At 48.7% G+C, this 16064-nt stretch overlaps 1 protein-coding gene across 1 annotated transcript in view; it reads left to right on the forward strand.

Moving 5' to 3' along the window:
• Positions 1–16064, forward strand: part of LOC106750086 (discoidin domain-containing receptor 2-like) — a 206020-nt gene that overhangs the window by 97285 nt on the left and 92671 nt on the right. The window contains exons 3-4 of the mRNA XM_014630167.1: positions 1043–1227; positions 9064–9169. Of these exons, the coding sequence (XP_014485653.1) occupies positions 1122–1227; positions 9064–9169 (212 nt within the window). The 5' untranslated portion in view covers positions 1043–1121. The remainder of the gene's footprint in view (positions 1–1042; positions 1228–9063; positions 9170–16064) is intronic.

The following is a 16064-nucleotide window of genomic DNA, read 5'->3' on the forward strand; positions in this document are numbered from 1 at the left end:
GCCACTGCTGCGTGACGTGTACCGCAGCAGGTTAGTCTAACTGCGCCCTTCGGCTTTCCACGGGAAGGAAACGCTTCTCCCACACGTGCGCGCCGCGTAATCGGCTGAGCGGGTATTACGGGCAGACGCGCGGAGAGACGCGTCTTCGGTGAAATTTCAATTTGGGCGAGCCTTCTTCGAATCTCGCGGGGAAATTATCAATCCCATCGCGATGGAAGCCGACACTCGTGATAATATTGTTTTGAGTACTTTCCGCTTAACGGAATATCGCGTGAGAGGGGGAGGGGGGAGGGGAGGTTTCGCAGGAAAATTTACGTGAAAATCGCACTTTGAGAAATTTTAATTCGGAGAATCTTCTTCGAGGCGGATTATTAATCCGGAAGTCCACGCTGAAAAAATTCTCAGTGCTCCTGATACTATCAGCTTGATTTCTTTTCGGGTTTAGTTTAGTGTTTCGCTTAAGTTGCGAGAGAAAGAAGGAAAGAGAGAGAGAGAGAGATAGTATCGCGGCAAAATTTACGCGGAAGTCGCTTTCTATGAGATTCCAATTTGGCGAATCTTCTTCGAATCGAGGCGAATTATCGATTCGGAATTCCACGCTAATAAAATACGACACACCATCGTGATAGCATCGTCTCGATGATTTCTCGTGTGACGATTAAACCGCGCCGGGGAGGAGGGGAGCGAGTGCCGCAGCAAAATTTGCGCCAGGAGCATCTCCGCGCTGACGGCGCGTCAGTCTTGCGTAACGGCGTCTCGCGAATCACAACTCCGAGATACGCGGAGCGCGATATCAGAGCTGCTGCTATCGTCCTTAACATTCGGGCTTGACATTCCGCCGCGACAACTGCGCGCATCATTTCTCCGCCAAGGCGGCGGATTCGCACACCTGCAGAGGGTGGGACAGAGACGGAGAAAGAGAAAACGGTCGGCGAAACGAGCCCGCTTTGTCGACCGCTCCTCTCTCCCGCTTCGTTCACGACGACAACGACGGCGACAATCGCCGAGCACGACATAACGATTGCGCCTCTTTTTGTTTCAGGTTGACGAGGCAGAAATGGCACGGCGGGAGTCGCGGTGAGGAAAGGGCGAGGGTGAAGCCCTCGCAGGAAAAGGGAGCTATGGTGAAAAGCTTGGGTTTCCTCGCCAGAAGGGCGCCACCTGCCGTCCACCTCCTTTTCGTCGTTCTGCTCGCTCTCGCCCCCGCTTACCACGGCGTGGACCTCTGTAAGTAGCTCTCCTAAGCTCTAATCCGCAGGCCACACGGTACACCCGCTCGTGCAACTAGTCAACGACGACGTCATCGTCGTCGTCGTCGAACTTTGCGGCTATAGCCTTCCTGGCACGCCCCCGCCCGCGCGCAACCAGGTTGCCGCGTTTATAAGTTATTAAACGACGCGGAGACCGCGCGACTACTCCGGAACTTAGCCCGCCGCAGTCGACGAACTTTCGATCCGGGATCGGCTTTCACCGGTGGTCATTAGGTGTCTTGTCTAGCTGAGGACGTCGCATCGCGTCATGTCGTGCCTCGCTCAACACTGCCTCGTAAATAGCCAATCGCGCGCGTGCTCCGAGCGGAGAATTTTCACGAGCCGCGAGAGCCCTTCGTACACACTGTTTTTTTTTTTTTCATTTCGGTCTTGATATATTGTTAACCGGCCGATTTTCAGCGTCATTAACGCTGCCGTTTCTCGTCGATTCGGGCAGAAAATTTCTCGAAATTTAATTGGGATCCGGAGTCCGATTTCACTGCAGATCCAAGCGTGTTATTTCAGCTGGGGATTCTCTTACACATTCCTTACCGTTTTAGATCACGTCATTTAACGACTGGACGAGTTAACTTATAATTTGGCGGGATTATAACGTTTTAAGCGACGTAATCTAAAACGGCAGGAAGCATGTAAGAAGAGCTTCAGTCGAACGTGTCATTTTTTGACGTTTATGCGTGTAAAAATAACACACTTGGCACGTACGATCCTAAGGTTCGTATTAATAGTCGTTGCTTGAAACCTGCCCCACGTGAGACATTCAGATCTCAATTTAGAGCTAGATCTGAGTTGGTAAATTTTACAATGCACGTAATATTCTATCTGTAATTGCGATTTAATTGGATAATTCAGATTGAACTCTAAACACAAATCTGAGTATCTCACTTGAGGCAAGTTTTAAATAACGACTACTAATACAAGCCTAAGTATAGACAGATTCTATTTGGCGATGACAATTGTACACGGCAGCACATAGCCAATCAGCATCGCTTCATCTCATGTTTAGGATAAGAATGGGATTCCCAAATGATATAGCAGTGAAGTAATCCATTTTGAGAGGCAATTTAGGGTATTCTAATCGGAAGCTATGTTATATACGGGAAAATCTAGGAAAATTTCTACGTGAGTAAATCATTATATACGCATTGTTAATCGGCCGTTTTCAACATTGTTCAAATTTCGTTCTCGAACTCTCCTTTTTCTCTTGACAATAAAACACGAATTTTCTCACATGATCGATCAACAATGTGTTAAGAAGCGACGTTTTCGTGACGTATCGTGGAAGATAAATTTCTCTTTGGGGGGAAAAAAAAAACTACATATAAAAAGAAAAAAAGGTGAAGAATAATTTTAAACAAGAAATATTTACTATTTGCGTTGTTATAATAAAATAATTATACAGTGAAATAATCCGGAAAACCACTTACTGTTTGCAAGAAAATAAAACAACATCGTTGACGCCGAGAGTGACTTCAATTTGTAACGAGATCGATCATTCTCTCTCCTCTCAGTGCTCAGGTGAGGTAAAAGTAACGCGGGATATCGTGACGTCTCGAATCGATCAATTTAGCCCCGGATTACCGGGATCCCCGATCGACGCGGCGGTTGGTTCGAGTGCACGCGCGCTTCAACGAAAAAGCACGGCTGTGTAAATCAGCGGGAGATACACAGCGCGGAAAATCCCACGGTCTCACCCAGAAGACGCTGCGGCGCGTGCGCTGAGCGCTCGCGTCTTACCGTCTTATTAATGATAAGTAATCGCCCGTGGTGCCCGAGGGATAGAGATAGAGAAAGAGAGAGAGAGAGCAGGATCGGCTTGATAGAAATAGATTCCCGCGGGCGAAAAATCGCATCGTAATCGCGGATAACGGGGCGCGTTCAATAATTGCGTCACGCCGCCTCCGGGACGGACAACATCCTCAGCGATTTCCTCCCTCCGTCTGTAATTTATCTCGGCGCCAATAGCCGGGGAGAGTAATCGATGGTGTTTTTCCTCGAGTGGTGTAACGTCGGGAGAGCGACTCTTGCCGGACATCCGCCACGAGAGGGTCTCTCTCTCTCTCTCTCTCTTTCCCTCTTGCTCTCCTCCTCTTTATCTACCCATCTATATCGCTCAGTACTTACTGCGAGACGTCTCGCCCGTCGTCTCAGGGATTAACGGAGGGTGTCGCGTTTAGGAACCCTCATTCGCTATCGATTTACGAGCGTGATATCTCACAGTGGTGGCTCACTCGTTAGGCCGAACGCGCCGACAAAGGAAACCGACTCTCTCTCTCCCTCTGCGAGAGCCCGCGAAACGGTCCTCGAACTTTATCGAGAAATAGAAAGGGACCATGGTCATGTGGCAGGAGGGGGAGCGAAGAGGGGGAATGAAGAAGGTGGTCGTGAGAATTCCGGCGGGGGTGGGCGATACGCGCGATATATATCGCGGCGGACCTTCATTAATAATAATAGCGACTCGTCCGCCATGTTGGCCCACCAACGATCCCGATCGGCATTTCCTCCCTTTGTTGGCCGCGACTTTCCTACAATTGATTCAAATCGCCCTCCTCGGCCTCTCGCGCGGCCCCCGCTGAATTCGAGAACATATATTAGCGACGGGATCTCGCGGAGCGTATCGGGGTGACCTTCATTAATAATAATAGCGAGTCCGCGCCATCGTCGTCGGCGATCTCGAGAGAGCGCAGCCTCTCTCGCATCCTCGTGCTCGCAGCACGACTCTCCTCGCTATCGATCGTCGGGCATGCGCGCTCCTCCGCGGAATCCGAAGACATATATTAGCGGCGGCGGTCATCGCGATATATCGGGGGAGGGGAGGGGGGGGGAGCATTCATTAATAACAACAGTCCGCGCCGATCGGCGTTCCCTCCCTTTGTCGAGCCGAGACTTTCCTGCCATCGATTCTAATCGGCGCGCGGCCAAGCCGAGGAAGTCCGACATATATTAGAGCACCGGAATCGCGATATAACGAGGAGCAGCCCGTTAATAATAGCGGCGATTAATCGCGCCCGACACGTTTGGCTTCTCTCTCGCGACTTTTCCACCGCGATCGACCGCGAAGTTGCAGGCCGAGTGGTCCTTCCAAAAGTCCGGTCGGCGTTCCCGACCGTCTCTCGACGGACCCGCGATCTGCTACATCCGTAAACGCGGATTGTTGCTGTTAGTTGCCAATCGTGAATCTGGAAATTACACTGGGGAAAGGTGTCTAAGAAATAAACAATACTTATTCGGTACTCTAATAACAAATTTACTTATATTAAGATATATATTTTTGTATTAAGAAAAAAATCCTTCTCAAATGAAAAAAAAAAAATAGATATTTTCCACAATCTATACGGGGGAAAAATTCGTTTAGAAAAGTTCGCGTGTATTCAATTGAAACTTGTTACATTTATTTATTTTGTAAATAAGATGAGAAACCAAAAAGATACGCAGAAAAATTGGGGAAAAACGGGTTGCTTCCGGAACCTTAAAACTACAGACAAGAATTGTGTGGCACTTAACGCACGTACTTTTCCCCCATTTAAATTCCCCCAAAATAACACGCAGGGTCGAGGGTAAAAGTTCTTCCGAGAGCTCGTCTCAACTTTAAACGCGCGCGGAAGAACATATCAAAGGACACGTATCTCCTACTTTCAGCTACTCGGCAACATCGCTAACGAGTCCCATCGAAATTGACCGAGGGCCCTCGCATGTTTCCCCAGCCGGACCGAGCAATAAAATCCAAGCAAAATCTCCGAGAAACGATTACGTTTGCTCGCCGGATACCGTTGCCGGGGGAGGGTGGCACCGGTGTGTCCTCACGCGACCAGATCGCGAGATTCGCCCCGCGATTTCTCGCCATCGAGCGCGACCGACGAGCATTAACGCGTAGAACCACGCGTATCTCCAGCAAATTACGAGAGCGTTACCCCCCCCCCCCTTCCCCTTAAGCCATTTCCCGACGGTTTGCTGCGGAGCTTCCATTCGGCAGCGACAATAAAGTATGTTGGATTAAAACGTAAGAGCAAAATACACATTTCACTCTCGAGGGCCGGGGGAATTACGCGAAGGAGGGAGGGGGCGGCGGTCGGTAGTTCGGTCGGTCTCACTCGTCGTCGGAGGAAGAAGAACACTGCAAACTTTCGCCGGTATTAATGGCCACCGCCTACATGCTCCCGCACTGCCCGTTCCGCGCTGGCTTAGCGCGGATTCCTTCCGTTATGCTCCCCGGCAGCACAAAGCTGCGACCCTCTGCGTCCCCCCCGCCGACACGACTCGCGCTGCACCTGCACTCGATATCCGGGCATTAGGCATTATCGTCGTCGGCTACGTTGCGTTGTTGCACGCCGGCGGACCCGCCCAGGCTACTTCGAATTTTCGCAGTTTCCACGCCGCGTAATGGTATCGTAACACCGCCCGACCCCCGTGTACGCCGTAATCGATGCCGGCGCGCCGCATCATCATGCGCGCTCCCCATACGAGAGAGAGAGAGAGAGAGGGATTCGCGAGCGCGCCCGAGGCGAGGCGCGCGTTTCGCGCGCTGTCCGGCGAAGCGGCTGATCGGGTCGTCATGTTGCGAATTAGTTACGCCTCGATACACGCTCCTTTGTCGAATTACAAGGACCCGACGTGTATCGTACGCTCGCGAACGCGCCCGCGTCTCTATGAAGCCGGCCTTTGATTGTAATACGTCGACAGCGAGCATCCGGCCCGCTGGAGTGAACGGCCGCTTGTGATTCGCCCGCTCGTCCGCATGCCCGATGGATAATCGGCGTCTTTGTCCCGCGGTTTCCGCGGGAAACAAAGAGCCGATAACGCGCGTAGGCGGTTAATGGCGACTTGAGAGGGGAAGAAAGATATGGAGGTGCGCGAGGGGGTGGGGAAGAAACGCGGAATGTCGCGACTCTCTTCGCCCTAATGATAGCGGCGTGACGTGGCCGCGGTATGAATGCGACCATACATCATACTTGGTTCGAACTTTATTGCGGACGACGAGGACGACGGGTCGCGCGGGAACGCCTCTCGAAAATTCCCGAGAGGGGCCGGCCGGGGAATGATAATGTATGCAAAGTAGACGGTATCGTTTCTCCGATGGCCCTCAACCCTGTCATTGGTGGTCGACGGGGCTACGCGGGGGCGCCGGTCGCGAGACTCCCCCGAGTCGGATGTATTAAATCTCGGCGAGATTAAGCGCTTTATGAGCCTCATTAATGAACGCGTGGTCCCGGGAGGGCTCGTGAAGCCCGCCGAGCACGGCCCGGAGAACACCCTGTGAATTCGGCACGACCGGCCGGCGATCGGAAGAGAAGTCGGCCTCTCGATTCGCGTTTCTCTCTCTACGTTGAGAGGAAAATCAGGTAGAAGGAATTGAATCTCAGAGTTCTGCGATCAAATCGAACGAAAACCGAGTCAGATCAACAATCCGACACGGAAATATCCGCACGGAAAACAATGATTCTTAAATCAATGATAGATATAGTCACGTATAAGGAAGAATGTTATAATCTTTTTGGTAGACTTTTAGTCTTGATTTTCATCGAATCCGTATTGATGCAAGTGTTCCTTGCACTCAGGTCAAGACTAAAAATCTTCTAAGAACATTATAACAATTTTGCTTATGCATGAGAATATCTATCATTGATTTTAGACTACTTTGTTCTACATGAGTCGAAGTTTAAGTTCTATAATCTCCAAGCGGAGAAAACGGCAATAACTTTTCATTTGTAGTATCAAAGGAGTACGATGGATCTTTGAAAATTTAATATAGAACTGGATTTAACGTAGAATCGCATCTGAATGTAGAACTAAAATTTCGACTCGGGTATGAGCTGGTAATGTTTAATCAACGGTGAAAGTTTTATGAAACCGGAACGTAATTGTATGTACGATGTAAATGTTCTTCGCTCGCCAAAAAATTTTAATTAAACTGCATGATTCGAGTAATTTTACTTCTAATGGAAGGTTAATTAAACCGGACAATAAATAGAACTTTTACAACTGGTCGAGTCGACTTTATAATCGCTTCTTTGAACTGAATTTTCACACAAAAAAGAGATCAAACGAACATAAAAATTTTACTGGCAAACTTGGAGCAGCTGACTCTTATCATATTTAACCCTGAAATTCATTTAATTTATGATTCGAAATATTTCGCAATTGATGTTTTTATAATGTCTATTATTACGATAGAGAGAGAGAGAGAGAGAGGGAGAGAAATTGCGGCATTACATCGCATTGCCGGACGAATATGGCGCGATAAATATTCCGCGGAGGTTATCTCGCGCACGAGGATATATCCCGGTGACTGCGATTCTCCACAGTCCTCGGCAACGGTCGGTCCACGAGGCAGCAACGGCAGCAGCCGTGTTCACCTATGAAACAATTAGATCGCTCCGCGAGATACGGAAAACGTCGGAGGCACGGTCCCCGCACGCCGCTCCGGCGTAGGTAACCCACCTAGCGGCGTCCTCGCACCGTCCGTAACCTCCAGCCGCACGACAGGCAGCCGTACACGCCGAGAGCGTAAAGCGGCTATCGCACGGATCCATCTCGGTTAGCTGGTTATTTAGCCGTTTATGATCCGGCCGTGATGCACGCCGATTCCTACATATATATAGACCGAGAGAGTGAAGGAGAGAAAGAGAGAGAGAGAGAGAAGAGACGCCGCGTATATATATGAATATATACTGGGAGAGGCAATAACTATTGTCACCTTGAGAATATCTTTGAAAGGTAAAAATATTTTACTAGAGGAAAAGCACCAAAACCAACATATTTTTTGTCTTTGGATTCCTGTTGCTGAAGCTTTGTTGAAGGTATAAAATTAAAATTTACATGCACATAGATGCAAACCAACTATATTTCTTTAAAAAAATATGTATTAGCCTTGAAAATTATTATATATTTCCTTGCAAATAGCTATTATATTTTTAAAATGTTTGTAGGAAATTATGAAAAAAATAAAATGGAAGCACTGACAACATATCGGTTTGTACATTTATTAACATATCCTTACATGTTATCTTTAATCTTAGATATTTTCGAAAATTTATAAAATATATGTATATTGCTCCTTTATTATGTGGAAGGGATCTCTTAACTTTTTTTTTCTTCCTATCTTAAACAAATAAACGAGGAAATAAGAGAAAATCAGTTAGTGAGCTTCAACCTGTATTCTGTGAAATGATATTTCACAGCAAAGTTCAGGCATGTCGGTTGAAAGACCGGTAAACTCAGTATCTCACTTCACAGAACAACCTAATTCTAACTTTTCTTGCGTGGTTCACGACACGGTGCGTGACAGAGGATAGAGATCGGCGCAAGATCCAAAGTGATTTAAAGATGTCAAAACTCGCACTATAAAATAGCAAGTAAATTACTTATTGCTGTAAATTGTTACCTGAAGAAAGCTCAGCAAAACTTCAGCACGATGAGGAATCAAAGGACGCTAATAACGTAAAACGAGCGCGTTTGCAAACAGAAACTGTCACTCCAACTACGCGGTAGACGACGTTCGACAAGGTTTGGTACTTCATAGCTCAGAAACATGAGTATGTCAGTTTACCATACTCGTCATCAGTTTTGGTGCTTTTCCTCCAACGACTGGATGAGGATGAAAAATGTTGACGTTCGCAAAAGGTATTCGAAACGATGACCGGTGAAACGGCACCGATGCAATTTCTGTTGGATACATTTTCCCCCCAGCTCTCGCGTGTTTCGAAGATATAGAGCTAGTGTAATAGTTATTGCCTCACGCCTGTGTATAAATCGCAGCGCTTTAACCTCGGCGACGCCGCGTGTTCGTTTGTTGCAGCCCAATGCATCGCGCCGCTCGGCATGGAGTCCGGTGCGATCCCGGACGTGGATATCAACGCCAGTTCCAGCTTCGACACCGGAAACGTCGGTCCCCAACTGGCACGGTAAGCGACAGTTTTTCATTCGGATAGTTCGACGGCAGGGGAGAAAGGGGACGGGTGTCGCGCCGCTACGGCCATCGATCACTTCGTATCTACCGGCGCCTTCTGTTGCGCGCTCGATGCAGCCGCGATCGACGACATCGTGACGCGACGCGGTGCGAGCCGGCTCGCGAAAACATTTTTATCGCGAGCGCGTGGTCTTTCGCGGTGTTCAACGGCGCACGAAGCTTCGAGGGAGAGAGAGAACGATTCGTCCTTGAAGAAGTTAAAATTAGGGGCGACCAAGTCGAGTTAACTCAAGTGTCACATTGATCATGGATTTCACATCGTTCACGTTATTCTTATGAAAGAAACGGTCGAAGAAGAATCGGAAGAAAAACACATCCTAAAAGAAACATTTTGCGATTCTTTTTCACTGCTTCTCTCACAATAGAGCATATAAACGCATGGCGGACTTGAGAGCCACCGTCCGACCCAGTTTCCCCTCTCTTTGCAATCCCTGTTATCAATTCACTCTGCAAACTTGTCCTCCTCTCTTTTTACGCAATAGAAATGCAAATCGCCTTTCATAATTGATGAGGTTCCGTGAGACTTCGCGTATCACAGAGAACGTCGGTGCTCGGTGCGTCAACGGTCCGGTATATTCTTTTCTTGCCGTGCATTGTGGACCGCCTCGTGATGAGAGTAATTTTTGCGACATAATAAATGATGATTGCCGGGGGCCGAATATCTCGCCCGTCAAATTCACGATCGTATCGCTTTTAATATCGCGAAGTAACGACGACGCACCGGGCGCCGGTCTCTCCGTCGTTAGGGACGTTTTAAAAGAAAAACAGCGGGACCGAGGCGGGCGAAGAGGGGTGAAAAGGGGGAGGGGGGCGGTTCGGTGTTGACAAGGTAAATACATTGGCCGCCTTGCGGAGGAAGGGTTAATCGTGCCGCCTCCGCGTAGCGCGCTTGCGAGGCGTGAATACTAAAAGCGCGCTCTCGCCGGTTAATACATAAAATCCGGAATATCAGGTTCGCAGGACCACCGGGCCGAGAGGGAGGGAGGGAGAGAGAAAGAGAGAGGTTATTATACGCGGCAAGAACGAAGAGAGTCGGCCGATCGAATGTAATTATTTCTAATCTTTCGGCCGCTTAACGGACCGCGAAAGCCGGCTCTAAACGGATATTAGTCGGCGTTTCTATCGCCTTAGCATCGTGAAACGCAAAAATGGTAACGCCGACCGGCAACGGACGGAGAAAGACAGGGAGAAAGCTCGCACGGCGAGGCTAATTATAAATTAACGCCTACCCCCACAGCCGCGGGAGAGAATAAATTGTCGGTCGCAACAACGTGTAATTAAGTAATCCGCGTGCCTTTCCGATAGGCTATCGCTTCTCGTTTGGCACTCGCTCGTGCGAAATGAATATTTATAGCGCTGTTAAATTGATCCTTCTGCTGCGTGGCGAGCGGCACCGAGCGAGAGGGAGAGAGGGGGGAAGGAGAGAAAGAGAGAGAGAGAGAAAACGGTGCGTCGTCGATTTGTTCATCTTTCCGCTTCGAGAGCGAGTTTATTTTTTAATCACGCCTGACGAGAGAATCATCCGGTGCGAATTTACGGCCGATCCGGGGATTTGCGAGCGCGCTCGCGCGCGCACCATCCCATCCGCGTCCGTTAATAATTTCCACGTCGTTGTCCGGCGCGTCCCTTAAACACCGTTCGCTCGTGGTTATTCGCGAACGCGACGCCCAGCATCGATAGTTTTTCCTCGGGAAGTCCCCCTCCTCTTCCCACCCCACTCCACCGCCCCGGCCGTCGCTACCGCCGCAATTTTCCGGCGAATTAATATATCGCAACGGGGTAGCTTAATTAACGGACGCCGCTATTTAACGTAACTTTTTGCTTTACGCGAGCCGGCCACGTTTGAGCGCGCACGATGGTGGAATTAATTCTATTCCGAATTAATTTCCACCTGCGAGCGCGGCTGCTATCTACTACGTTCGCGCGCACTCGTCTACCTCTCTCTCTCTCTCTCTCTCTCTCTCTCTCCATCCCTCCTTCTCTCTCTCCCTCTCCTTCTCTTCTTCTTCTTCTACTTCTTCTCTCTTTCTCTCTCTCTATCGCCCCCTATCTTACAAACACTCGCGAAATGACCGTGGCGCAAAACAAGGTATCGCCTTCGGCGGACATGCCTCGCGGGAGCCTCGTCGTCCTCTAACGCAATTATCACAAAAGGACCTTTGACGTATCATGCCCGGACTAAAAAGAGTATTACACCTGGCCAGTGGCGAGAGGGTCCGGGCCGTGTAACGCTTCTGGTAGCCGCCGGTGCAACGCATGAATACGAGATGCAACTGGCAGAATAACGCGCGAGCGCCAGTCACCTCAACCCCCACCGACTTCACCCATCCTTTTCACTCCCGCCCTCTCTCTCTCTCTCTCTCTCTTTCGTTCTCCATCTCGCTCCCGCCAGCTCCCATCCCATCTCGCTCGCTCGCTCGCTCCTCGTGTTTAGATATTAATGCGTGGGGCCCGGTATTCGCCGGCGGTTTGCAGTGCAGCGGCGGTTTATACGAATATTCCATCCCACGGGACGTATCCCGCCCAGCAGAGCAGGCCGCGGTTGTAGAACCGAACCGGGTGCGCGCACGATCCGGGAGTGTGTGAGAGAGAGAGAAAGAGAGAGAGTGGGGTGTACACGAAGCGTTAGTCGACGGCCCCGCGGGCTCTCCGATATTAATACATTCCATTACCGCAGACAATGACCGGCTGAATGGGCCTCCGAGTCTTGATGAGCTCCGCTGCGCGCAGCACCCCACATCGCGCGCCCGGGTTCCTCCTCCGCCGGCCGTGCACGTCACCATTTAATTTAATACAGGCCGGCCTCGGGCGTAAGAGCGCGTACGAGGTGCTGCGGACGTTTACAGCCTCCGCCGCCGACGCCACCGTCGCTCTCTCCTTTGTGCCGCTGTTGTTGGAAAAGGAAAAAGAATCCGGGAGAGGAGGGGAGGCAAGGCCCCGCCATTTTCTTCGGAATTCCGCAAGATGATAGGCCGACGAGCGTTCGCTGCGAATTACCGCGGTTACGACGCGCATTTTTCTTTCTCGCGCTCTGCCGCGCCTCCGCCGATGTTTTCTCTCTCTCTCTCTCTCTCTCCCTCCTTTTTTCCCTCCGTGTGTATATGTGTGTACGCGCGTTCCGAAAAAAATAGAAACAAGGAAAAATGGAGAAGAAGGCGAAGTCGAGCTCTCCGAGCGCGTTTTTCCAGATCTCCCTTTCCCCTTCTCTCTCTCTCTCTCTCTCTCTCTCTCTCTCTCTCTCTCTCTCTCTCGTTTACTGGGCGAACGCACCGGAGAATTAAAACAACGCGCACCTGGAGATACGCCTCAGTCGGCTGCGCCGCAGGAAATCTCACCAAACACGCGGGATATAAAATACAATACAAAAGTGCCCGGGGGCGAGGAGGCAGGAGGGAGGTGTGAAACTCAGAGCAAAGGTTGACGAGAGGAGTCGCGCGGTCGCGCGAAAATGCCCCACGCGAGTCATCAATCGGTGCCGGGAATCCCAGGCGTCTAACGGCGGCACGGTCCGCCTCCTCCGCCTCCGAATATGATAGAGTGGCTTCGTTAATTTCAATTGGAATTGAAAACCTGAATTATAACGCCGCAAGCCGCGATAAATCATCCGTGTGAATGGAGGAATAAATAGCCTCCGCCGACGCGCGAGTGAGAAGGAGAGGGGGCGGGAGAGAGAGGGGGATATACAGATATAGAGAGTGCGAGGGAGAAGGCTAATGGGGGCGCATCTTTCCCAATTATCGAGTGAAAAATTTGTGACGCAACATCGAGGAAGGGAAGGGAAAAGAGAGAGAGAGAGGGGGAGGCAACAGCCTTCTTCTGTGCGTTTCGCAGCTTCTTTCGGCGCGAATCTTTCCGGTGAGTTCTTTCGCGCATGTTTCCGCCCTTCCTTCTCGTTGTTTCCGTTCAACGGTATTTTCCCAGAATAGGTGCAATTAAGACGCTCGGTTGGCTGGCTGGCCGACTAGGGGGGAGAGGTTACACGAGAGCGGGCGAGATACCGCTCGCGGAGAAATTGGGAACGGGGCTGAGAAATCACGGAACGACTTCCGCCGCGTAATTCCGCTTCGAGGCGAAAATAGCGGCGACGGCGCGGAGGCGGCGTTTCTAATTTATCTGCAGATACTGCGATTACATCGATGCATATCATTAAGCGTCGGCGGGGCTTACTCGTCAACAGACAGATCCAACGGACTCATTTTTCAATGCGGAGTATCTCATTATTATTAACGTAACACATGCGTCATGAGGCGTGTATCGTTAGCGCGTATCGCTTTCGCGGCTCTCGAATAAATAAATGATGGTTGTTAACCTTCTACGTTGGTTGTACCCCTTCTACGTACCTTACGCGTACACGCATATACAGACACGCGCGCGTCAACAACTCGGAAATATGATAGGGAGCATTTTCCTAAATAGAGGAACGGAGCAGGAAAGCGCACGATACGGGATATTTACGTCGGAAAGAGCGACCCATCCAGTTGGCGAATTTTTACGGGCTCGTAATAGCTCTTACTCGGAGCCATTACTTGATGCACTGTAATTTAGAAAAGCGCGGATAAAGGAGACAGGCGGTTTAAAGGAGACAGGCGGCGCGTTATGCAGTCAGCGATTATTACGCTCGCGCCCGTCGACCGGCCGACGCGGCTGCTAAGTGGGATCCCCATTTTTGATCCCCGACACTTGAAGCGTCGAGAGAGTTCGGCGAACGATCGAAAGACGCAGACACCGCGAGCATCGCGAACGGACGAACGAACGTCACTCCGGAAATAGCCTCTGATCTGCTTGATGTTTCGCGAACGCGTCCGAGTGAGATCACTGCTGAGACTCGCTCGCCGGTCTCTTGACAATGCGAGAATTTTAATTGGCTTCGATTCGCGCGACATCCGAATAGGTAACATTTCTCCCGGGTTGAGAGGGTTTCACAACGCATCCTGTATCCAATGAGAGAGCACTCGTGTTTAGAAGAGACGTTTTCCTATTGGAGATACACGGAAAAAAATGAATATATAAAATAATGAATATGAAAATAAAATTTCCCGTTACGTGAAAAATGTCTATATAAAAATTAAAAATAATATTAAAAAATATTAAAAAATAATTTACATGAAAGAAAAATATTGGATAAAAAGAACGATGTCTTCAAACTATTATTAGAACTACATCAGTTTGAAGATATCGTTCTTTCCATCCAATATTTTTCCTCTCAATTTATAAAAATTATTCTGGAATGATACGAGAATATTTTTATAGTGGAACTATATAAGATTTCTTTATATAAACAATTTTTATCTTCACATGAGATTATATATTCTTGCTTACAAATAAGAATATGAATCTTGAGTTGATACTGAACTTTTTCCGTGTACGGAACGCGTTGCGAAACTTACCGAGGTAAAGTGCTGCAGCCTTTAATCAGCCGACTGCATATCGCGAAAATCTTCAACAAAGCGAAACTGGGACTTCCAGAGATAATCGAAAACGATAGTCGCATCGGCTTCTTCTTACCATATTATTCTTGTTTCATTCTATTTTATCTTTGCTTATTCGATTAACTTTAAATTATCAAGCCGATTGTTGCATTGATTGCACGAAAATTCAGGTAATGACTGAATTTATATCAATGATGCAGTAAATAAATATAACTCGGGGTGCGTGTATCTTTTACCTCGTTCCATTCGCCGAATCTTTATTGGCCGTACAACCAATTTTTAAGTGCGATTTATTATACTGTATACGTAACTTAATGAGACATGGATAGTGTCATAATGTCAATCTCCGGCGCCTGTCACGATGTTCGACGTGTTAATAATTGCGGTGCATTTACGGGCATAATTACTCGCTGCCCGCGGCCTCAGAGCGTTGATCAACGCTTCGGAGAAGCACCGAATAAATCGACATATTTTTCTCGCGGACGGTACGATCGAGCAATCGAATCCGAGCAGTCCGAGTCTCCGAGAGCCGTTTAATCCCGCAGTATTCGCGTATATCGCGGCCCGCAGAAATAACGGACGAACGAGTGCCGGTGGAAACAAAGAGGAACAGAGAGAGAAAGAGAGAGAGAGAGTGTGTGTGTGTGTGTATGTGAGAGAAAGAATAGAATATTTATTTTTATCCTGAAGTCCAACTTGAGTTTACAGTAATTTAATATATATACAGTTGCTCGCCGGAGTTTAGAATATTACATTAAAAGAAATAAAAACAAATATATAAAGGAATGTCGAAGCATTAAATTAAGATAATAAGAATATTGATCTTAAACAAATATCAAGACATAGAAAAGAATAATATTTAATAGAAGATAACGCAAATTGATTATACAAAAAAGCCAAAATATATTATTTATTTATATATCAGCGGTTATTTTCACATAACGATCGCCTCGATTTATTGTAGTAGCGGTATGCTTCTCGAAGTTTAAAAGGTTTAAAAAGAATTTCAGAGAATTTGAAAGATAAAAAGAAAGAGAGATTCGATTGGTAAGTGTCGGGGGGCCGCCTTTCCGATTTCGCCAGGAAGAAACAGTACGATCTCTTAAAGAGGTAGTTTCGCCCGGCTGCAGTCCATCGCGATAACATTTATTGCGCGAGAAAGAGAGAGAGAGAGGAAAGAGAAGAGAGAGGCGCGGCTCGATCTTACGCCCCGGCTGAGATACACCAGCCCTCATCGTGCGGACTCATTGTCGCGGCGTTTAGCTCTCGCGAACGTAAATATATATATTTTACGTCGGCAACAAAGGCGATGCGAGAGAGCCCGTCTCATCCTGTCGCGTTCTCCGTTCCGGCGACGGGGGCCGCGCGCACTCGGCTATTTATTCGTCCGTGGAGAGGAAC

Source organism: Dinoponera quadriceps, unplaced genomic scaffold (genome assembly GCF_001313825.1).
Source record: "Dinoponera quadriceps isolate SergipeBrazil2010 unplaced genomic scaffold, ASM131382v1 scaffold4444, whole genome shotgun sequence".
NCBI lineage: Eukaryota > Metazoa > Arthropoda > Insecta > Hymenoptera > Formicidae > Dinoponera > Dinoponera quadriceps.